The 25195-nt window shown below is 42.3% G+C and overlaps 1 protein-coding gene across 1 annotated transcript; it reads right to left on the bottom strand.

The window, feature by feature from the left end:
• Positions 1–84: 84 nt before the first annotated feature.
• On the bottom strand, positions 85–25170 carry LOC120549835 (filamin-A-interacting protein 1-like). Its single transcript, XM_039787010.1, has 6 exons — positions 24949–25170; positions 12170–12469; positions 11487–11660; positions 11108–11286; positions 2711–5510; positions 85–799 (listed from the first exon to the last, which is right to left on the bottom strand). The coding sequence occupies exons 2-6, from the start codon at positions 12455–12457 to the stop codon at positions 596–598; spliced, it is 3645 nt and encodes a 1214-aa protein (XP_039642944.1). The 5' UTR covers positions 12458–12469; positions 24949–25170; the 3' UTR covers positions 85–595.
• Between the last annotated feature and the right edge of the window lie 25 nt (positions 25171–25195).

Below are 25195 nucleotides of genomic sequence, written 5' to 3' on the forward strand. Positions count from 1 at the left end.
GGCTCTTCCAAGAGTAATGAATATTTAATGTTGTAAAAGCGTGACTTAGTATAAGTACACACATGAAACAGTCACATATATAGCAATATATCTGGCCTGTTTTGCAAAGTTGTTCACAATTAATTCTCTGTCTTTACTGCATTTTCTTATTTGCCTTCATATATAAGCATGTCACACTACCCTTTGCAATCACATTTATTTAAAATACATTTCAGTAAAAATCCTTTACAGAAAAAAAAAACATAATTTACATGAAAACAAGTGTTTTGACCTATAATGTGTCCTTATAAAATATTATCAACAACCTCCTTATATGTGAGACATCCACTCAAAGCAAGAATCAGGTAGTAGCAACACAGCCTGATATAATATTTAACCCAAATGTCTATCACAATACACACTGTAAATACAGAGAATATGTTTCAATATAAATGGCAGAAATGAATATGAAACATACAAGTACAAAAGACTTTACAAAAATTAGAAATGGCTTGTTTATTAAAAAACAAATGCCTCTGTGCCTTTTCTGTTGTTTAAATCTCTCTGAAGCACCATAGATATGTTTAAGTATTTTGTTGGTACTATTATGTAGTAATCAAGCTTTTCCTCCATTTTGTAAAGTATGGCTATTCACAGTGGATTTTTTAACTTCTATCCTCATCTGACTCTCAGCTCGTGACTCCAGCTTCACTCCACCCGAGATCCCCAGGGATCCCAGCACAGCCTTCCCCGTCTTCAGGCTCTTGGACATTGGGATGCGGGTCAGTCCTGTGCGAGGTGGCTGGGCATCGTGCCCAGTCTGTTGACAATAAGAAGAGAGAGTACAGTTTCTAGGGCAGGAAAATAAAAACAGAGGAGCACTTGAGGGGAACATAAAGAGTAAATAATGGAAAAGAGGTAAAACCCATTACAGAAAAAAAGGAATTCTAAATTTCTAAACAGTGTAACTGATCGTATGTGCTATATGAACTGTGTGAATGAAAAATGTAAATATTTATTCATTCTTTCACTTCAATCCAGGTGGTTGAGCACTTGTCCAGGCAATATTTCAGTGTGTTGTTAACTGGTGCAAGGCTGTTTTGTGTCAGTCAGAGGGCACTGAGCCCTGTATGGCTGTTTATGAATGTAAACACTGTAACAACTATAAATTACTGCATGACTGTAGCAAAGTGGCAAAATGCCACATCATTAGTTCTGCTGTTCTGAGGCCTGCCCATAGGACCATTTCGGTCACGCTATCTAATCCACAAAGAGCATATTATAAGGTCCACTGAAACATCAACAGGGTTACATAATTTTCCATTTTTAGAGATGAAGCTGTTAGTGAACAGATTTTCCCCGTGAAACCTCAAATGTGTAATATAGAATATGAAACCAAGTGTGTAACGTGTTTAGTTGTTCATTATCAAAATCTGTGTTGCCCATTCACAAACTTGTCCTTTTTCATGAATATTTACCACCATCATCAATTCCAGGTATTTCTTTTAGCTTGAAATTTTACATTTGCATTCGCATGAACTGGGGTAGATGCTCCATATTCATGAGCCATCTTGAAATACGTTAGCCGGTAAGGGACATACAGGATATACTGCTCCGCCTTTCGTGTTTTCGCTGTCGCATGATAAACTCACAGGAGCTGCTAATGCTGCTAATGGGTATCATAGCTTCCCGCCCCGGCAAGTTTGAAGAAGGAAACATGGAGGACCACAAGTATTCAAAATCCAAATTTCAGGAACAGGAGTCTTCTTCTTTGCCCAGAAAAAGGATATTGAAAAGAGCAAGAGATGGCTTTTTGAAGCGTGAAGGCTACTGTAGCTGTAATACGTACTTTGAAATGCGTGGCGCGAGAGAGTTGATTGCGATATATGATCTCAACACTAGATGGGAGAAATTCCTACACATTGGACCTTTAAAGAAATAATTTGACATTTTGGGAAAAAAGCGTATTCACTTTCTGTCTGAGAGTTACACAAGAAAGCCAATACCTATAATGACTGTGTAAGCCTACAAGCAGCAGACACTTAGCTTAGTACAATGACTGGAAACAGTTTGAAACAGCTAGCTTGGCTCTGTCGAAAAGTAATAAAATCCTTTCATCACCTCTAAAGCTAGATATAACATCTTGTCTGTTTGATCTGTACAAAAACCAATGTGCAAAAACGTCAATTTGACTTTTTTCGTAGTCAATGTAGCCTGGTAAATCCAGGTAAAAACAGCAAAAGGAAACCTTTTGTAAGGATAAAAAATGCAAGACGTCCAGGGTGGCCTCTAGCTCACCCAGTAAGAGAGTTCGCCCCATGTTGGCTGAGTCCTGCAGCGGCGCGGGTTTGAACCCGACCTGCTGTCCTTTGCTGCGTGTCATCCCCCATCTCTCTCCCCCTTTCATGTCTATCCACTGTCACTACTTAATAAAGCCCCCAAAAAATTAAATCTTAAAAAAAAATATATATATATATATGTATATATACAATATGTCCAGAGGTGCCTCAGAGTCAATTGAATGGAATTTTCATCTGTACTACCTTTTTACCAAATCTACTTTTTTACTAGTTTCTGTGTTAGCAAGTACTTCCAATGAACTGTTAGTAGTATACTTATACTAATACTTATGTAAATTGCTATATCAAGAGTAAATTGCTGTTGGGCAGGTATCTCAAAGAAACATGTTATTCCATAATTTGGATGAACAGAACCTTTAAGCAAAACTTACCATGCTTTGTCTGGAAGTAGTGGATGTAACAGGGGAAATTGTGATAGTGCTCATCACTTTGCTCTGTGTGGTCCTGGCAGCGGTGGTGGTGATTTGGCGGGGGGAGCGTAAAACTGTCCCAGTTGATAAGGTCATTTCCTTGCTCTCTGTTGCAGCAGGCACCGGCCTGACTACCATCTTTGAGGTCATGCTGTTGCCTAGATGAATATGGATCTTGTTATCATCAGTGGTGGTGATGATGCTAGTGTTGCTGTGACCCTTCCTTATAGGCATTGGGACCATCTGCTTCTCAGGGGTAACCTTATACACAGCTCGGCCCATGGTCATCTCTTGGGGTTCAGGGGAGGCAGATGCTTCAGGCACTATAGTAGTGCTCACTGTCATAATAGAGACAGGGGACAAGGGTCTTCCTGAGGCAGAGGAGGGGGCTCGGCTGCTTTCTGGAGACTTGGCTCTGGACATTGTTGTGATGGTGACTGGAGACTTGGCTCTTTCAGGGCCATGAGGTCCAGTGGTTGACTTTCTTTTGTGGGTTGGAGCAGAGTAGGTGGGAATGATTGTGATTCTGGATTTAGGTTGAGATGGATTGGGGCTGAGGGGAGCTGAGCTAGAGAAAGCATCCTCAGTAGTGGGGCTGCTGATCTCAAGAGTGGCCGTGTTGTTTTGGTGGTCTGGTGTTACGCGGATGTGTAAAGGCTGCCCTTGCTTTTGGGACATGGTCAGTTCAGAAGGCAAATTATCTCCATTAATGTGCATATGCTTCCCCAAGGTAGACTCCTGAAGTGTGTTGTCCTTTTTCCTCATCCAGGGAATCCAGGATTTCTTTACACCCAGGTCGCTGCTAGATGAAGGGCAACGCTCAACACCACTTTTATCTGTTGGCTTTTTCAGGCACTTCTGTCTGAGGTTGTTCATAATGTGATTCTCTTCTTGAACAGACTTCCTGATAAACACAGCTGGGGTATCCTCCTCTGCTGGCCCAGTGGATGATGCTTCTGTCTGTACTCCAGTGGATGTCACAGCAACGTCCACCATCCTCCTCCCATTCAAACTGGGCCTCAGTGCTCGACTATGACGTTTTGCTATCTCCAATTCTTTGGTGAGATGGAAAACTTCAGTGCCCATGTTCTTGGCTCTCTCTTCCTCTTCCAAGAACCTCTGCTGCAGGACAGAGTAATCCACTTGGAGCTGAGAAAGTTGGTCTTCCTTGTGCATCAGTTCATGGATCTTCTCCTTGAGGGCTACGATGTCCGCTTGCAGTTCCCTGGTTTTGGCCTCCTCTCTTTTACATTGCTGTCGGAGGTCTACTTCCTGGCATTCCTCCTCTCCTTTCTCAATTGCTTTGTTCCGTGCTATCTGGCCCCTCATTTCCTCCACCTGTTGGGAAAGAATGTTGGCTTTGTCTTGTTCGGTCATGAACCTTTTCTCCAACATGTCGTACTGATCCTCTGTCTTGATCAAATCTCCCTCAACTACTTCAAGTTGTTTGAGACGATTTTTCAGGCGTTCAATTTCAAATGTCAGCTCCTTAACTTTGTTGTCTTCTCTTTTGAGGGGGTCAGACATTCTGCCTAGTTCACATTTCACTGAATTATTTACTGATAGCTTTTCTGCTTGTTCGAACCCATCTAACCTCTTTTTCATCTGACTGACCTTAGAACTAAGATCCTTAGTTTTATCGATTTCGTAGGCTAGCTTTGTGCTAAGATCCCCTTTTTCTATGGATAGAGTCTCTACTTTGGTTTCCATCTCTGATTTCAACTTCAATAGCTTTTTGCTTTCCTCTATCAATTTCTCAGTCACCTCCATAACTTTTCCCTGCTCAACTGTGACCATCTTACTCAAATCGTCCTTTTTCTTCTCGTCTGACTTCATTCTTTCCATTAGGGTCTTTCGTTCTTCCATCAAAGCAACAGTCAATGATTTCAGCTTACTCAAGTCGTCCTTAAGGCTCAGCTCACACTTTTCTAATTTGAGTTCAGAAGACTCTACCTCTTTCATACGGATCTTGAGAGCTACTACTTCATCTGAGAGCTCTTTGGTGAGGTCCTTCTCTGTCTCTAGAGCAGTGTGCAACTGTGCACACTCAGCCTTGCTTATGCTGAAGGCACCCTCAAGTTTCTCTAACTCTATCATTCTTTTCTGGAGCGTCTCCACTTCCAGCCTGAGGTCTTTGCTCCTACTATCCTCCTCTTGTAGCCTCTTTCTGAGCTCCTTACACTGATTTTCAGTCTTGGTAATCTCCTCATCCTTTCCCTCCATCTCCAGCACCCGCTTCCGTAAGTTTTCCAACTCAGTAATCAAGTTGAAGTTGCCAGACTCCCCTTTACTGATCTTCTCCCTCAGCTCCTGTAGCTCCTCCTCAGATTTCCTCAGAGCCCTGTTGCTCTCCTCTAGCTCCTCCACTTTATGCGTGAGCCCTAAAAGATTGGCATTTAGTTGACGATTGTGGATCTCCTGACTGGCCAGCTTGGCACTCATCTCCTCGTGTTGTTGGGTAAGCTTGGCAGATTTCTCTTTAAGTTCAGCCTCCAGGCTCAGCACCCTGTGGCCATCCTCCTGAGCACGTTCCCTGGCTTCACTCAGTGCCTGCTCCCACTGCTGGTGCTGCTGGCTGAGTTCCTGGGCCCGCTGGCTCTGTTGATCCATTTGCTCCAGGTGTTGCTGTCGCTCATTGACTAACATCAGGGCAAAGGACTTCAGCTTAACCAGCTCCTCTTGCACCTTGGCCAGACGTTTAGAGTGCTCGCTCTCCTTTCTCACCTGGTAGGCCTTCTCGTTCTCAAGCAACCTCTTCAGTCTGAAATGTAAAGGGGAAAACAAAGGCAAGGCATTAGTTTGGTGTTTTATTGACGCAAGTAACTGTGTATCTCTGTTTGCCATCATGGCATGGAAATTACTTATATTCCGGGAAGCAATTTTATCTGTTTTAATGATAGGGAGTGATAATCCCGATTCTTTACAGACATTGACTAGACAAGACTGGTTTCAGTGTCAATGTGTTTATTTTGAAATTATAATCTCAAAACACATACCCCCAAGATACATGGTTTGCTTTGAACATAATTATTTAATTATCACTCACAGAAATCCAGTAACTGACTATTTTACCACACAAGATATTAAATTTGGCTGCTGAAACTGAGTCCAACACGTGATGCCATTTCTATCTATCGGAGACAAAAAACAGAATTTGATAGAACAACTGATTATTATATACAGTATATTGTGCAATAATGAAAGATCATACATGCTATACAGAACAAGCAATAAGATAATGAGGGAAAACTAGCAAAGATTAACATTACAACTCCCAAATACTCCTGCTAGTTATTGGGATAGAATCTGCTAGTGAAAGTTTAACTAACACCCCCTCACCAAGTGGTCTTCTTTTCTCTCAGCTTCTTTCTATGCTGCTCATGCCCATTCTCATCTCCGGTTCCAACAAAATACATGCAAAGCAGATTGAATGCAAAGCTGCATCATCTCCTTTTACACTCCCACTGACATACAATATTCAGCCTGAACATTTTTGCATTGCAAAATAAACCAAATTAATGTAGGCACCAGCACAACAAGGAACATTTTGCATCTATAGCTTAAACAACCTCTAAATGTTCAATAGCCACTATTGTGATGTAGTCACAACACCTCAGAAACTTTACAACAAACCCCATTTAAAACTTACCCATTATGGATGCTCGACAATCAGCACATAAATCAATTTTTCCATTATACAAAATCCACTGAGAACACATAAGATGTAGCAGGGGCCTCCTTTTCCATCGATCCTCCACCGTCACATTCCAGGCATCTTATTAGGACAATACTAGGTGAATAAATACTGTGGAGCACCACGGGACCTTTAGTGAGTGATGTCACCTCATCCATATAAGGCAGTCATGTGTATATGAGAGTGTTTGTGCTGCTCTGCTTTAGACACTGTGAAAAGGGGGTGGGACCCTTTCCACAGGAGGAGTGTTTTGCAAAACTCCCCACTAATTTTCATACTTTCAGAAAACATGGCATGTTTGAGGAAAATCAACTATACAATTTTTTTCAGAAAGTTTACAAAGGTATTACAAGTAATGAAAAAATATTATTATTATTATTATTATTATTATTATCAGTGCAAGTTTGGTGCAAAATAAATTATATTTCCAAACTGCACAGGATATTGCCTCTGCGGACTGGAAGCTATAGTCTCATTTGTATAGGAGACAGGAGAGAACTGTAGTTCCACTCTTGGGGAAACTGGACTTGAACTGGGTTCCTTGCAAAGTCTACATGTGATGAGGAAAGCAGATATGGCTAAGTTGGATGTTTCCCTTGAGGTGAAGAAGATCTGGGAGGATATGTAACCATGACAGTAGGTTTGCCCTGACTTTTCCATGGAGCAGTATATACAGGTAATGTTATAACAAAGCAGTTTTCACAACCTCACATCTCTGCGAATGAATGAAGTTTGAAACTTTAAATGTTAATTGTCAGTTTGCAAGTGACAGTAAACATCTACATTGATTCAGATTACCAGAAGCCTTCATTGCCAAGTGGGATCAGTTGGTCTGGCTACTGTACAACGGAGTCATCCAGATCTCAGAGTGCAGCTCTTAAAATTCATGCTTTAACAGCCAGATGTCACTGATACCCTAGAAATTGGCACTCTAAAATTACTTTCATGCAAAGGTCGAAGTCATGATGTCAGTGGCATTTGACTCCAGTGGTCAGTGGCTCTGTTTCTAAGGAAGAAATAACTATGGACAAATTGGCTGTGTACAGTATATCCAGTCCTGCAAATGCATTGCAGGTTTAAGAAAGTTGTTTAAATTATGGTTTCAACTTCTTAGGCAACTGAAATGTGCGTGTAAGTAAAACACACGTTTCTTAAGCAAATACACAGGTGCAATCCATAAGCCAACATCCATGAGAGACATTTTTTTTCATCATGGAACAACATCTCATCCCATGTTTCCTGGGGAATTTGCTCAGAGGCAATGCAGCCCCTCTATGTTTGGAGGCCAAGACTGAAGCAGACATGAACTGCCAAAAAGCTGTCAAAACACTGTGTTGTACAGTAATGACCTCTCTAGACACATAAAAAGCATTAAGCAAGAGAGTCTGTGATAGCATACAGTACATAAGACTGATGTGGTGTTAAAAGAGAGAAATCAGAAGCAAAGTGGACATTGAACTATTTAAAGACGACCACAATAAGTCTACACATACTGTGTGTACACGATATGCTAACAGATGGTAGAATAATGTGAAGCTTTTCTCGTAAGGCTTTAAAATGACATTCATTTTAGTTTTCAATTTCAGGTCTGCATTTACCTTTTTGTGTGCGTGACTTTACACGTGAGCATTTTTTTTTCGTTAATCATTGCACATACCGCCATGCCACTTAAATATTTTCACTTCTTGACATATAAATTGCTCTGTTGTCTAAGAGGGTGTTAATGGCTGATGGCTACCAGCAGAAACTGCTTCTCCTGTGCCCATCCTCTGCATTCCTGCCGATGTTTGGCACGAGACCTTTGACTTTTCTCTCTTCACTCTCACCCAGATGGTGGAAGGAGATCATATTGACAAAGACGAGGTGATGACATGCTTCCATCTCACCAGACAGAGTGAATGTCAAAACAGATACCAGACATGGCAGATATGTTTGTAGAAAGTAATGCTTTTGTGTGTTTTTGAATCTGTTTTTACACAGTATGTGCTTGTCTATGTTTTAGCATCAGCTCATACATGAATCCGAAGTCAGTTCTGTGTCCTTCTACGGCAACAGATGAAGAATCTGGGCTCTGCAGGTGCTGACAGATCAAGACATAGCAGAGCTCATCCTCTTCACTTTCTCTGTGAGGTGACAGAGGCCGACCTGTGCAAGAGCCAAGGAACCTGCTGGAAACTACCTGGCATAAGAAGGAGGTCACCGCACGCAAACCAGGGATCAAGTGAAAGTTAAGTGGTAGTTCACTTGTGATTTGTGTCACATGTTTCAAACTAAAGCCATAAAATGCTTCTCTTTATTAGCCATGCTAGCAGCTTGGCTCTAAGGACGGCAATGCCAGTCGGTCGATCGGTCCACCACTTTGATCCAGAGTGAATGCGGCTGGATTGCCATGACATTTTCTAAAGACGTTCATGGTCGCCAGAACCATTCTACCTGCTTAGCATCAGCACATTAGCATTGTCATTGTAAGCATGTTAGCAGAGCAGCTATCATGGCTGTAGACTATTCTATTCACTATATTAAAGGCCCACCTGCACTGTCATATCTACTTTTGTTAAAGTGGTAAAATGCACCAATTTGCCTGCACATCAAAGTGAAAACCAAAAACTTGACTTTCATCTCCTGGTTTTATCTCTACTCTATGTCTGTGCTTATTTGTGCATATATTTAGCTTCAGGTTAGATATGTTTTAGACTCAAGTTCAGTCAAATGTCAGTCAACAGACAGTATGTAATCAGCCTTACAAAACCCAATTGTGTAAGTTGCACACACAATATAAATTCCTTAACCAATTTGGTTTAAATCATAAAACACCCAGCTTCATGCTAGATAACTTAATTTAGACATGTTGATTTACAACTCAGAACAAATTCTTCATTGAAATGTTTTAAATCATGACTACCCTTTTCCCCTATCTCATGAAACCAGCCAAAAGTTGCTGCTCATTTCCCAGCCCTCTCTTTGGCATGTGATGGCAGCTCAGCTGTCATGACTGTGATTTAACCTCCATGGTCCATTTCCTGTGTCCTGCAGTAAAAGCTCAAGGAAGAGAGGTAGTCAGTGCTTTCGCTGTTTGAAGTTTTGACAGTTCATGAAATACAGCATAGAAGTGGTCTCTCTAGTCTGTGTTACATGCACTACATTACAGATGCTCTCTCTCGTACTCTGTCTCCCTCACACATCATGCCTGTTGGCAAACTACTAATAACATGCATAGCAACACCACATATTAACTTACAGTAATGAATACATCCCCATTTCTCAGGGTTATTGTGTGAGAATGGACTGGGATGTATTATGGGAATTGCAACAAAATACATTCCCCAACGCAACAGCCAATCAAACTATTTCATCTGTAAATACTTTAATTAGTAGGGCCTCCTCCCTTACAGTACACATTCAGTGCCAGCTACACACTCACAAACACACTTGTTTGATCTCTGTGAGGCCCTCCACACACACAAGTGATCTAACCATCCCCTCTGATGTTGGAAAGTGTGTACATGACTCTCTCTCTCTCTCTCTCTCTCTCTCTCTCTCTCTCTCTCTCTCTCTCCCTCCCACCAAACTCTCACCCCTTGTCTCCTCTTGACCAACAAGCCAGGTCGCAACCTCGGCGATGACTTCATTTCACAGATGATGTCATGGGAGATTCACTCCTGTTGAAGCCCTTTATTCATTCACTTGTTCTTCCTCCTGTTCCTCCACCCAGTGACCTCATCTCCTCCCCGCTCTACCCCTGACCTCCTTCTTTCCCACAGCAAAGAACCTAACCTCTTCCCCACTTCACTTCCCCCACTCTTCCACAAACACCATCCCGCTCCCGGTAAAACAAGGTATGTGAGGTTATCACTTTAGCAACCAGCTCCCCCCTCCCCTCCCCTTATCCCTCTCGCGTTATTCACTTGACTGATGAGGCCATCTTTCACACATTCTCCAATGTCGATGCATTCCTTCGCCGCTCTTTCTCCCTAGATTCTCTCACCTCGTACACTTTATATGTTCCACACTGGTTTTATAAGCCATGTTTGCTCTTATGTTTTCTCTCTCTCACCACTCTTATCCTCCCCCACTGCTTTCACCTGTTTCTCTTTCACCATAACTCCATCCACTTCTTTCACCAGTCTATTTAGCCAGGGAATTGCATTCATATGCAATACTATTTCTTACTGACATCAAATATTGCCTCATAGTACCACTTATACTGTTAATAAAATCAATGTTATCATCTTCCCATGACATATAATTACAGTTCATGATGAAAATGTATGTCAGCATTAAAAAATAAACTGCTATATCTATGTATTATAATGTATATTGAACAGTGTTACACAAATGCTCCTGCCATAAATATGTATTTGATTGTGTGCACATGCCTATATTTTGGTTAAGGGTTAAAGCTCTCTTTTCTTGCTTCAGATTTTCATCTCTCTCACGGAGAGAGACATTTGTTTGTGTTCTTCCAACTTTGAAAATAATATAATTGAAATAATGTGCCGATAGAAAGCAGCATAAAAGTCGTTTGGAAGCTTAACTTTACATATTTACTTTTCAGTAATCAGACATGACTTTATATATCCACAGAAATGTAGTTGATTAGTAAGTTTGTCCTGATGCGTTAATGGTGTGGCAATTCCATGGCCCCTCATTACTGTCCTGCTCACCTTTCTCTCTCCTGCTCCAGAAGGTTGGTGAAGTCATCGCTCTTGTTCATGTAGTCTGCGTGTTTGTGTTTCTCAGTGTCCAGCTCGTGGACAGTGCGTCGGTGGCACTTTTCAGCTAGCAGCAACTGACCCAGCATCCTCCGATACGTCTCCTTGTGCTTCTCCTGCAGACGCTCCAGCTGAGCAAAGAGCAAAGCACACAATCTAATACACACAGGGAAACACACAAACACATGCAAGGACCAAGGACGACACATTCAAACTTAATTTTATTTGTATTGTAACATGCCAATAATCATGAATTCAGGAATGTCACATTGAACTGCTGATCACTGACATTTTTATACAGCTGATTTTCGACATGTAACTGCTAACTGACCTCAACCATAGGCTTCTGGTATACACTGTGGTCGTCCGGCTTGCTGCCAGTGATGAAGCCATCCCTCTGCAGGGCCGTGAGAGCCGAACCAGGGGCTGTAGATCCATAACGTGATTCAAGGTCCTCTGGGACAGTCTGTTTGGACTTTAGCATGCAGATAACATCTTCTCTGGCCTGAAATCACATACAAATATAAAGATATACAAATGAGACAACATATTATAACTTGAGGAGGAACACCTCAATTCACACATTCGGACACCTGTTTAAAGAGACACAAATGTTTTTGTCCCAGACATGCAAATGTGAGAAATGATGCATTAAAAATGGCCTCAAACGTGTTGTGAATGTGCCATTATGCCCAATAAACTGACTACAGTACATCATATTCTAGGGTGTTTAAACCCATGTAGCATTTGTTTCATGAATTCCAGATTTCTCCAAAATGGTCACTTGTTAGACACATTTGCCATTTTTTGCTGGCATGTTTAACTACCATTTTCATCCACAAGATAGAGCTATTGTGCATAAAATTGCAGTCAATCTCAATCCAATGAAGGCATGTGCACTTTTCATTCAACCTTTCCTTGTGTTCATCCACAGAGCCTTCACATGTATGTTTTCTTTACCTCATTATTGCACATATACCTATTACAGCAGGTCAAAGAGATCACCCAACCCACCTGAACCTCTCCTTCCATTATCCCCAGCAGTTTCAATAGATCCTCTTTGGACAGATCCATGATGTTTCCTCTTTGTTCTCCAGCCTCAGGGGAGTCAAATAATATCTTCTTTTTTTCAGAGATCACCTCGACCTCCAAATTATCCTTATCCTCCTTCTGCTGAACTTTGGACTTTAGGCTCTTCACGGGCAGACCCACTTCCTGTTCTTGGCTGATGTCATGGTCACCCTGTGGAACACCACGCACCCCATTGGCCGGGCTCTCCACCCCGCTGCTTTTGGTCCTCATCTTCTACCTGCACTAAGAACAGAAGAAATGATTACATTTTTTTTAGAGCAAATAGTACAATTCCTGTGTTGTTGTTTTTTTGGCACAATATTTCTTGTTATGTTACTTTTCTTTTCCCCATTTCGGCCACTTGTACCCTGGATCTTGTTCTTTCGGTCATGACCCAGCCTTCATGACCATAGGTGAGGGTAGGAATGAAAACTGACCAGTACATCGAGAGCTTTGCCTTCTGGCTCAGCTCTCTTTTCGTCACAACGGTGCGATAAATTGAATGTAATACCGCACCCGCTGTGCCGATTCTCCGACCAATCTCCTGCTCCATTGTCCCCTCACTCGCGAACAAAATTCCAAGGTACTTGAACTCCTTCACTTGGGGTAAGGACTCATTCCCTACCTGGAGTAGGCACTCCATCGGTTTCCTGCTGAGAACCATGGCCTCAGATTTAGAGGTGCCTATCCTCATCCCAGCCGCTTCACACTCGGCTGCGAACCGATCCAGTGAGAGCTGAAGGTCACAGGCCGATGATGCCATCAGGACCACATCATCTGCAAAGAGCAGAGATGAGATCCCCAGCCCACCGAACTGCAACCCCTCCCCACCCCGACTACACCTTGATATCCTTTCCATAAATATTACAAACAGGATTGGTGACAAAGCGCAGCCCTGGCGGAGGCCAACCCTCACCTGAAAGAGTCCAACTTACTGCCGAGAACCCGGACACAGCTCTCACTTTGGTCGTACAGAGATTGGATGGCCCTGAGAAGAGACCCCCTCACCCCATACTCCCGCAGCACCTCCCACAGTATCTCCCGGGGAACCCGGTCATACGCCTTCTCCAAATCCACGAAACACACATAGACCGGATGGGCATACTCCCAGGCTCCCTCCAGGATCCTTGCGAGAGTGAAGATCTGGTCCATTGTTCCACGACCAGGACGGAATCCACATTGTTCCTCTCAATCTGAGGTTTGACTATCGGCCGAACCCTCCTTTCCAGCACCTTGGAGTAGACTTTACCAGGGAGGCTGAGAAGTGTGATACCCCTGTAATTGGCACACACCCTCTGGTCCCCCTATTTGAAAAGGGGAATCACCACCCCAGTCTGCCTCTCCTTTGGCACTGTCCCAGACTTCCACGCAATGTTGAAGAAGCGTGTCAACCAGGACAGCCCCTCCACACCCAGAGCCCTGAGCATTTCTGGACGGATCTCATCAATCCCAGGGGCTTTGCCACTGTGGAGTTGTTTGACTACATCAGTGACTTCCGCCTGGGAAATTGACAACGATCCCCCATCATCCTCCAGCTCTGCCTCTAACATAGAGGGCGTATTAGTCGGATTCAGGAGTTCCTCAAAGTGCTCCTTCCACCGCCCTATTACCTCCTCAGTTGAGGTCAACAGTGTCCCATCCTTACTGTACACAGCTTGGATGGTTCCCCGCTATCCCCCTCCTGAGGTGGCGAACAGTTTTCCAGAAGCACCTTGGTGCTGACTGAAAGTCCTTCTCCATCTCTTCTCCAAACTTCTCCCACACCCACTGCTTTGCCTCTTTCATGGCAGAGGCCGCAGCCCTTCGGGCCCTTCGGTACCCTGCAACTGCCTCCGGAGTCCTCTGGGACAACATATCCCGGAAAGACTCCTACTTCAGTCGGACGGCTTCCCTGACCACCGGTTTCCACCACGGTGTTCGTAGGTTACCGCCCCTTGAGGCACCTAAGAACCTAAGGCCACAGCTCCTCGCCGCAGCTTCAGCAATGGAAACTTTGAACATTGTCCACTCAGGTTCAATGCCCCCAGCCTCCACAGGAATGCACAAAAAGCTCCGCCGGAGGTGTGAGTTGAAAGTCTGTCGAACAGGGGCCTTCTCCAGACATTCCAAATTTACCCGCACTACCCGTTTAGGCTTACCAGGTCTGTCCAGAGTCTTCCCCCACCCCCTGACCCAACTCACCACCAGATGGTGATCAGTTGACAGCTCCGCCCCTCTCTTCACCCGAGTGTCCAAAACATACGGCCTCAGATCAGATGAAACGATTATAAAATCAATCATTGACCTTTGGCCTAGGGTGCTCTGGTACCAAGTACGCTTATGAGCATCCCTATGTTCGAACATGGTGTTTGTTATAGAAAATCCATGACTAGCACAGAAGTCCAACAACAAACAACCACCCTGGTTTAGATCAGGGAGGCCGTTCCTCCCAATCATGCCTCTCCATGTGTCTCCATCATGGCCCACGTGCGCATTGAAGTCCCCCAGGAGAACAATGGCGTCCCCCACTGGAGCCCCATGCATTACTCCACTCAAGGTCTCCAAGAAGGCCGAATACTCCGAACTCTTGTTTGGTGCATATGCACAAACAACAGTCAGAGTTTTCCCCCCCACAACCCACAGGCGTAGGGAGGCGACCCTCTCGTCCACCGGGGTAAACTCCAACGTAGCGGCGCTCAGCCAGGGGCTTGTGAGTATCCCCACACCCGCCCGGCGCCTCACACCCTGGGCAACTCCAGAGAAGAAAAGAGTCCAACCCCTATCCAGGAGTATGGTTCCAGAACCGAGACTGTGCGTAGAGGTAAGCCCCACCAGATCTAACCGGTAGTGCTCCACCTCCCGCACCAGTTCCGGCTCCTTCCCCCACAGAGAGGTGACATTCCACGTCCCCAGAGCCAGCGTCTGCTGCCCGGGTCTGGTCCGGCGAGGCCCCTGGCCTTCACTGCCACCCATCTCAACTGGCATGGGAAAACTAAATGTATCAGGAGAGATAGTTTTAGGGTGAACTTGTAGCCCCTATCTGTTCAGACAAACAGTGCTCACATTATGTTCCAGACTTTGTGATTCTCACTTAGTTAGAATCAGAATCTACATGTAGGAATGAGATAAACTCCCTTTCAGCATTGTGTGAGAAACTTAAACAGAAATATGACAAAAATATTAAGAATCCTGCTTAAATGTAAATTTGCCATTAAACTTTTAATCCCATTTTTAGCCATTTTAGTTTCAATTCACAAACACAAACACAGTGAAACATACACAGGATTACAAGTGGATGATGTTGCCCTACAGTATGTAACATTCCTAATCTGGAATAAATATCCACAATTAACCGCTGTGTGTGTGTGTGTGTGTGTGTGTGTGTGTGTGTGTGTGTGTGTGTGTGTGTGTGTGTGTGTGTGTTGTATTTCGGTGAGTGCATTCCTAACACGTCCTGTTCTCTCACAAGGCTTGTGTATCTCATGCTGAGTGTTGATGGTCTGGAAGCACATTTGTGGCACTCCTGGGTGCCTTAACCTTTTCTGCTGACATTACAAGTCAGAGTCAAACATTTTATCCAGATCCTGAAAATAAATCTGTTGATGACAGACTCTAAATTTAATTTTACAACATTTATCATTATAAAAACACAAGTTACGCTGAGGTGGCCTGTAGCATGCTTGATTATTTAAACATACAGTGAGCTAGGAGAATAACGGTACAGAGTTGTTTGCTCGTACAGTGCACTTTTCAGTGGTTTTGCAAACTTGCTTGTCTGTTGTACCCCTACAGCCTTGTCAGGAGCGATAGTTGTTATCCAAATGTGTTCCCTTGAAATTAATTTTAAGTTGATGCTAACTATTTCAACTGTTCGTAAATTACCTTTAGCTACTATCATTCAACTGTTTATCCATTACTTTTAGCTAGCTATTTTACCAACTTGTTCAGTACTTTTAGCTAATTCAACTATTGTGTTAATCCATTACTTTTAGCAAACTTATAGCTAGCTTATGATAGCTGTCAGCTACTGGTTATTGCGACAATTAATACTGAAATACTAAAATCACACCCATCGTGTAATCATATTTATGTTTTTTTATTTTCCTCCTTTACACAAATGTGTGGATACATTTTTAAAAGATATTCTCTTTTTTTCAAATTAGCTGAACCCTATATGATTCCCAAACACTTGGGAATCACTGCAATAAATGGTCAAAGATGCACTGTAGGTCATTAAGATAGGTGAGTTTGCCTTGTGAATGTGTTTAAGTGTTTGTGTGTATGCATGCATCTGTGTGTTTAAGCTCTCTCACAACAGCCTTGAGACATTGAGCAAGTGCACTCTGTATGATTGATTTCAGATATGACATCAACAGTGCTTTTTAATTACAAACAGAAAACGCCCCCGGCCCCCAAAATCCCCACCGTAGAACTCTGGTGATGTCATAGCACCCTGACCTCTGAATCATGCATTGAGACATCCCGAGCAAGCTCGCCAAAATGTAATTTTCTCTTAAGCACAGGATTGGATGCATGCAATAGCATACCAAACACATCAACTGTGCATGCACACTGTATATACATGGTACAATACATGTACATACACACACGCTCAATGGTGTTTTAAGCCCCCAACATCTCCTTCAAGGAAGTGCTGCGACAGTTGACTTCAAGGCACCTAACCCTAACCATAACCATAACCATAACCATTGCCTAATCCTAGTGCCTTCCAGGCAGCGCTGCCTGGAAGGAGACATTGGAGGCTTAAAACACCAATAAACCACACACACACACACACACACATACACAGATAAAACATCAATGAGCATTTTAATCAGTCTAACTAGATTAAAACAAAGTGATAAAAGTGAATGTGCTCTTGTAGAAGAGGAATTAAACTATTCTATATGCAATTTCGCAAGCTTTGAAAGCGAGTCTATCAACAGTTTCGGTTCACATCAGGAAAAATGTTCTTCTGTAATAGTGGTAAGCAAAGTTAAGACTGCAGAGAATTCTAATGATGCTTAAAACCAATCTCTTCTGTTTCCAGGAAAAAGAGCCAAGCACATGAGAGAGAAGCGTGCAAGATAACAGTGAATGCATCTCTCAGTTCAAACCAACACGTTAAGAACATTCCTTATCTTAGTTTAGGAGTTCAGTGAGTGCACATTGGCTTCAATCAGAGCTGTTTCTTAACTGGAGATTAATTGCAGTGCCTTCGTTCCTGTCCATAACTATAAGCTTCAGCTGTGGGCTCACTATCATTGAGTCAAATGTCATGGAACAGCAGCGTACATGAGTGCTCACAGGGTTCATCTCAACATTCAAGCAGTGCCAGAGAGTTATGACCAAAGAAATGTCCGGTGGTACAGGGCACAAACACTGGCACCAGCGGGGCATAAGAGTGATGAAACATAGAAACATGTGCAGTACTGTAAATTAGTCGGGCAGAGTTCCTATGTGCCGGCAACAAAATGGTTGACACTGAGTTAGGCACTCAAAGGTGTCTTCTTAATTTCTGGGCTGATGCCATGTCAATCCAGCGAAGCTACTATAACAGCTCGTCTCATTTTGTGGTGTCACTCCAGTTCAACAGCGCAAGCAGGAGAGTATGAGTATGTGCGTAGTTATAGCTGAAAGAGCTAAATGACTGTAAAAAGGTATTAATAAATAACAATTCAATAAATATAAATGAACTCACCATCTAATTCTATTAAAATAAACAATATCAGTGTATTTAAGGCCAGTGAAGAGTAGTGAAGAGGATTCTCAAACAAATCTTATTGACATGCAAAAAATATTTGCAAAGTACTTTCTCTCCTCCCAACTACCCACATCAACGCACAAATATAGTTTTTGATTTATTGCAGGGGGAACACATTTCTCTTAATGTTGGGCTTCATGGTGGTGATTGAACTATATTAACCTCCAAGACATGTAGGAGCTTACTTCAATCTGCCTTCATCTTTTTTCTACATTATTGAGCAGACATGGAGCAACATTAGCATTCATTTGGAGTCCTGTTTATGTCCAAAATATCTGCCTCTTTAGCTGCCAAATACTCCACTAACTGCATTGTCTGTTAACTTTTCCTGTGTGACGTTGTTGGTACTTGGATTAGCTCACAGTTGGTTTGTAGAGCTTTTTTTTGTTGCTAAAAACAGCTGCCTGCTGAATCTGGAAACAACACTGGTGAGAGTGGAGATGGTGAATCAAGCCAGTAAAGTTGCAGGCTCTAAAACCAAAACAATGAGCTAAAAAAGTTCTGTAAAACTGAGTGAAGCTGCAGAGCTGAGTGATAATTCTCTGTGGTTTGTCACTATGAGCAACACATTTCATATTGCACATTGTCATTTTATCCATTGATAATGTAAATTTTTTTTTATCATAGCAGCTTTAAATTTCATTAAAAGAACTCAATGATACAAGTTTCCGAAGTTACACCTGCGCTTCATACAACACATTTCCTTGACAGCTGCAGTAAATAGTAATAATGACAACTATTTCACAGGCCCTATTGATGACAAGACTTTGTTTGACTACAAAGTCTGTTTGTCATCAAAGCCTTTTCATGACATGTCTTCTGTCTTACATATGTCTTTGTTGTTTGATCCACCTTGACCGGCCACTGCAGTCTTGATTGTAGTGAATTCTCCAGAGTAGCAAATGCGGAATCCAAAGGCACGTGGCCTGCATTCCAGTCTGATATGCAACATTCTCAGTTGTCTTTATGAAAAATAAAGGAGAGCTGGCAGACAATATGCCTTTACTCTAAAGTCTGCGCCAACCCGCCTCAATGACCCCACTTCCATAGTGCAATTCTAATTTGAAAGAGTAGTCTAATACCCAGCAAGGCCACAGCTAAGGCCTGAGCCTAAATTTAAAGCGATCTCAAATCTATCCCATGGTTTGGGCAAGTCCAGCTGTCACATATATGAGTATTTATAGGCACAAACAGAACAAATGCCTCCATTCCAAAGTGAAAAAAGGGGCTATAAAATGTTGTCAGTGGTCAGCAAGTTAGTGAATACCAATGATGTTCAATATATGACTTTTATCTTTGGTCGGAAATTCCATTTACTTCAAGCATTTCATACAAAAGAATACAGTGATCTTCAATAGCTGCTTGTGATGGGCATTTATCACTAACTTTTGACATTTCAAGTGATTAATTGATTAATCAAAAAAGATACACTGATAAATATTTGTTACTTGTACTCAAGTGGCTTTTGTGATACTTAAGTGGTACAAAAGATAGGGGGATGCTAATTATATATATGCAATATAGGTTGAATTTAAACCCTGCGTTTGTTCATGTGTACATATTCCAGTAACAAAGCTGTAAAATACTTGCAAGAACATTAGCATTAGCAAGATTAGCAGAAATGCAAATTGTTCACATGATGGGGTTTGGTAGCCCTTTTCCAAGCCCTACAACAGCTAACACCTACATATGTTATGTTATTTCTCTCTTTACACACTTTATCTCCTGAAATTTCAGGCTTTAATACTGGCAAACATTATGCTTGTCTGTGATATTCACATAAAGAGTAAAAGTGAGGAAGGTGAGAAGTCGGGTCTTAAAGCAACACCAAAGCACTTTTCCTCTTCTGTACCACTGCAGGTTGGAAGCAGAATTAATTATATCTCATTCGAACTACAGATCCGCTACCTGATCTGGCAAACTTGCATAGTGCGGTTATAGCTGATAGAGGGCCGCAAAGCGAATGCAGAAGTGCCATTCACCCTGTTACGAGTTGATGAACCACTGAAACAATTTTGGAAACATTATTTTAAGGTACAAAAGAATCTTTGGTGTTGCTTTAAAAGTCTGAAAGTAGCCAGATTACTTTGTCAGAGATGAGGGATTAGGACAGCAGCTGCTGCAAATAATGCAACATGACGAAAAATGACTTCAGAGAGTTTGATCTATCACACCCCAAACCCAATGTGACTAAATAAGGAGAGGGAAATGTTATTTGCATGCAAGCAATTGGCAACTTGTTCTGTCAGAGGACACTGATGAAATGCAGTACGCTCGAGAAGCTCTTCTGTCCTGACAAGAAAAATACACCAGCCCGCCAAGATATCGGAATTTCAATCAAAACTGTAGCTGTGGATGAGATTCAAATCTTCGAGTCAATCCATCTGATATTGAAAGTGTTGCGAGCACCTATTTCCCATGCAAGGGTACAAAGCTGCAGTCTGGTCCAGTATTTTGATGGACAGCGCATTCCAGCCTAGACAGCCAGTGACCTCTGGGGTCAGATTTTACATAACACCCATGTTCCTGGTAAATGAAGACGCTTTAGGCAGAGAAGGATGACAAGCTTTTTCTGCTCAGATAGCAACATCGCATCAGACATGTACACATTCCCTTAAGATTCTTCAAACTTTTCAGGAGCATTTTTCCATTAACACTAAATTGAACTGTCAAAGAGAGCTCATGGACAAAACTCAAACATTCACAGCTCATTTTAGTGTAATGATGGCATCTATTAATACCTCATAGCGACAATAACTCTAACGTTGGTACGCCATACTGGAGCAAAATGTCAGCATAGGTGGTGGGTTTCGTCTTGTAGTATTCTCCTGATGTCACATTAACCTGATCCTCTCACTGGAGCCTAGCTTCATCAGTTAAGGTTTCAATGAGCGAACTGAGAAGAATGTAGGTACATCTCCTCATATAATTTCTCACAGTAATGGCTTACTTGCTCAGCACAGTTTAGTTCCTGAATCAGTCACTTATACAATATGACATGTATGATAGTTGTGCTGGTGGCAGTTTGTTAAATATTCACTTTGATTTACTTTTATGAACTCATATGATAGCAATCTAAAGTTAAAACATGCTTTAATTTGGGTCATGCATTATGCGCACTGATGTGTGTGGGAGACTTTGATGCATATTGTATACAGTCACACAACAATGCCAACCCCACTGTTCTGAAGCGACATACTGTCACCAAGCACACAGTATGGATGGGTGCAGCTGCTGGAATACATGACTCACCTCCATCTGTCATAATTAGTTTAATATACATGATTGGCAAAATGAACACATACATTATTTCTATGAGTTAATTTCCATAGCAACAGCATTTATTAAGTCTATTGAGAGTGCCTGGAAACAGAAAACGACTTATCAAGCACCAGATTCTTCTAGACCAATGGCATGAGTGGATATCAGCTTTACGGCATGGAGATCAAGGATCAGATCAAGTTCTGGCTGTTCTATGAATAGAAACAGCAAGACAACATATGCATGAAGCAGTCTCAGATATGGTACAATGTCATGGGGTCAGCCATATGGCTGAGGTCTCGTCTAAATGCCTACTAGATCAGAATTCCACGGATTGACTTTTCTGTCTTGGTTAGTGGTCCCAGAACTAATTGGTTTTTCTACCTTCAAGTTTTTAGGGTCCTTTTAAAGAAGAAAGAAATATTGTTGATTGAACAATTCAAAGACCCTGGAACTGGCTTGCCTAAATGAGATGCAGTCATTATCAATATTATTTTAATAATAACCCCTGTGCTTTTCCTGCTTTGTCAAAAAGCAAAAGCAGGAAAAACACAGCTCTACCTTACACTTGACAACTTAAAACTTCACTGCATGGTTCAGTCTCACAGCTCATATTAACCCATTTCTAGCATCAGGCAGCTGTTTTTAGCCATGCCTATGGAATGGCTTCATTGATGGCACTGTTGGTCTGTCAGTCGATTGATACACCACTTTAATCCGGACTATCACAACAAGTATTGGATACTTCTTCTGCACCCTAGAGGCCAGGAGATTCACATATCACACTCTGGAGTGCTAACCACAACATTCCAAATCTTCACCACCACTACCCATTTAAGTTTTGTAAGTGAGCATTTGTATTGTTTGTGTTGGTATTGTGACTCTGCTCTTTTGTCTGTTGTTGACCTTTTTCATAGAGAAAAAAAGCAGTTATCATAAAAACAATGGAATGCATTGTTACAGGTGAGACAAAAGTAGAGATTAAAATGGCATTGGGTTGAAGAACTCTGTCTCACTAACAGATTTGTGAAATTACAGTGTGGTATTTGGTTTTCAGCACTCAGGGTCAATCAACCACAGAGACCAGACACACACACACACACACACACACCCTCCCGCATCAGTGACATCACTGAGCAGATGAAATCTTTGGGTGGCTGTCATCATCACACACCAGTTCAGAGAGACATAATGATGTCACTTCCCCTCAAAAAATGAAGACGAAAAGCATGTGATGATTGTTTCCTTTTGTATGCATCCTGTCCCAGAAATGCTTGTTACTAACCTAGCTCTGGGGAGTTTAGTACCCGGAGTCCTTATGTTTCTTATTCTGATTCTCTGCAATTCCCGGCTGCATCCTGCTGCGTCCTGCTGCGTCCGCCGCATCCGACATGACATGAACTTCCACGATGACCTTCGAAGTCACTGTTCCATTATCTTTAATGTGACTATTATTTGCCACTGTTCATCACACCCCCAACCGGCCCGTCAGACACCGCCTACCAAGAGTCTGGGCGTTCCGGGGTTCTCTTCTTCTGGCCGAGTTTTTCCTCGCCACTGTCGCAATAGCCACTGCTAATGCTTGCTCTTGAGGGAATTACTGTAATTGTTGGGGTTTTGGAATTTATAGAGTGTGGTCTAGACCTACTCTATCTGTAAAGTGTCTCGAGATAACTCTGTTATGATTTGATACTATAAATAAAATTGAATTGAATTGAATTGAATTGGGTAGGAAGGGTGGGAATATAAAAATATGAAACTGAAACATTCGTAATATATGTGAACTTCATGATTGACCTTACTAGTTCTAATATTGCTACATGTCAATAACCAATTAACAACCAATCTACTGTTAATAGCAAGTATACTTTGCCGTCTTACATATCAAATGATCTTCAGAAGATCTTGGGTTGCTGTGGCATTTAAGGACTTATTTTTAACCCAAGGGAACATGAGTTATATGTACCACTGTTCTGTGAAATATCCAAATGTGTCTAAACTGCATTTTTGGAATTCAAGACGCCCTTATATGACTGGAGCAGTGCATGTGTCAGTGACAGCAGCTGTTGTTGAGGCCCACCAGACGTAATGGGGAAGACACAGACTACTGGCAGCAATGTTATATATTATATTGTGTTTATGTTTATGCACATAGACATTATGTGCAGATAAAAAGGGCCTTCCTTCTCACAATCTCATCCACAAGCTAACACTACACCTCACAAGTTAAATACAGTATTAACAACCTGTCACTAGAGTTCACTCAAGTGACATAGAGCTATAGCAATGCCATGAGGTAAGCCAGTGACACATTTAGTGCATCTCAATTCAATGCTGCTTTGGCAAACACCCAAGCTTGGCCGGCTTGGTTTCAGTTCAAACAGGCACCACATTATTGATTTACAGTAAGACTGATTCATTTACAAGATGGGTACGATAACTGCCCAGTCAACATTCACAAATCTGTTTTTCTCCCGAGGGGCCATTGGCTGATTGAGCTCCACAGACTTTGCAGGGCATGTGCCGAGCTATAGAGGATGAGCTTAGATAAAGCTGGAACAAGCGCAAAAATGTTAATGAGTAATATCTGGCCACTAGTTCTCTTTGTCAGTGGTGTGGTGATAGCACTGAGTGCACAGAGGCCACATCAGCTGGAAAGGGTGGAAGGCAGCAGGGGGAGAGAGGAAGGGTGAGGTTGCACAGAGGCCCTGGACCCTCACAGCAGCATTAGCCACACCTGCATTAGATTCCCTCACTGAAAGTGAGATACATTTCATATTTTCCTTTTTAGTTTACTGAGGCAAGGTGATGTGCACCTTGACAAATGGACTAGCAAGAGCCATGTGTCTCTTCCGAAAGGGCGATGACTTCATGCAGTTGAAATGAAATTCATTTTGGCGTCATTACAATCCATAAATATTCAGGATGAAAGATGTCATCCTGTTGCAGCTCGTGAAGGCTCCCTTTGCAATGTTAAGCAGCGGTGCGGGTGTTTGTACTTTGGTGTATGTCCAGTAGGTGCAATAGTGAGGTGTTGGGGTTGGCAACTGTGGGATAAGTTGAGGTAAAAGGTTGCACATGTGTATTTCTATATGAGTGCAGTGTATCATTTACAAACATGAACAGACAAAGATGAATTGCTTCTCTTTCTCCCACATTCTTAATATCTCAATATCATCCCCTGTTGTCTGGTGAACTTGTGGGCTTCTCGTCCTACATGCAAAGCACAAAAGCCTTGACACTAAATGGTCCTATTCATACAGCAATATAAGATGTAATTCATTGAGAAATGTTTGATTCATGACTCTCTCTCTTTTCTGTATGCGTTGTCACAATGCCAAATCTGTATTGCCATTAACAGCTACAAGAGCAGTGCCTTGTCTTTTCATGGGCGAGTAATTAATGCAACATGTTGAAATCCATATTATTTGAAAGTATAAAACATGAGCTGAATTAAGTAGGTGCTTCATGGAAGAGTTGTTTCATGCATACAGTGCAGAACAGTTTTAACCACAGCTCAAGTGAAGCCAAGTGGATTTCTATCAATCAGTATTCTTTATTAGCTTCATAAATTGATGACATCTAAGCAGAAGCACATGTAGACGTTTCCTGTATTTCAATCTGAAAGCAGAACAGCTGATAAGCTCTACTTTGCCACACATGGGCAGGTAGATCAAGAATGTCTTAATTAGGAGAAACCCAGAAGAAGCTGACTTACCTGCTGTTGTGTTGTCTCCAGGTTTGAGCAATCAGTAGTCACACCAAAGGTAATCCTAGAGGAAAGGCACTAAAGCAGTGACGTATCCACTAATTATCCTCTGGCCTGTGTGGCCCGCTTGTAGTGTCCACTTTTGCTGGCTACTGAGTTGTGCCAAGAGCCATCACAAGCTCTGCTCTCTCTCTCTCTCTCTCTCTCTCTCTCTCTCTCTCCTTTCAGTTCTTTAGGTCAGAGAGGGAATGGTAGA

This window comes from Perca fluviatilis, chromosome 20, assembly GCF_010015445.1.
Source record: "Perca fluviatilis chromosome 20, GENO_Pfluv_1.0, whole genome shotgun sequence".
NCBI lineage: Eukaryota > Metazoa > Chordata > Actinopteri > Perciformes > Percidae > Perca > Perca fluviatilis.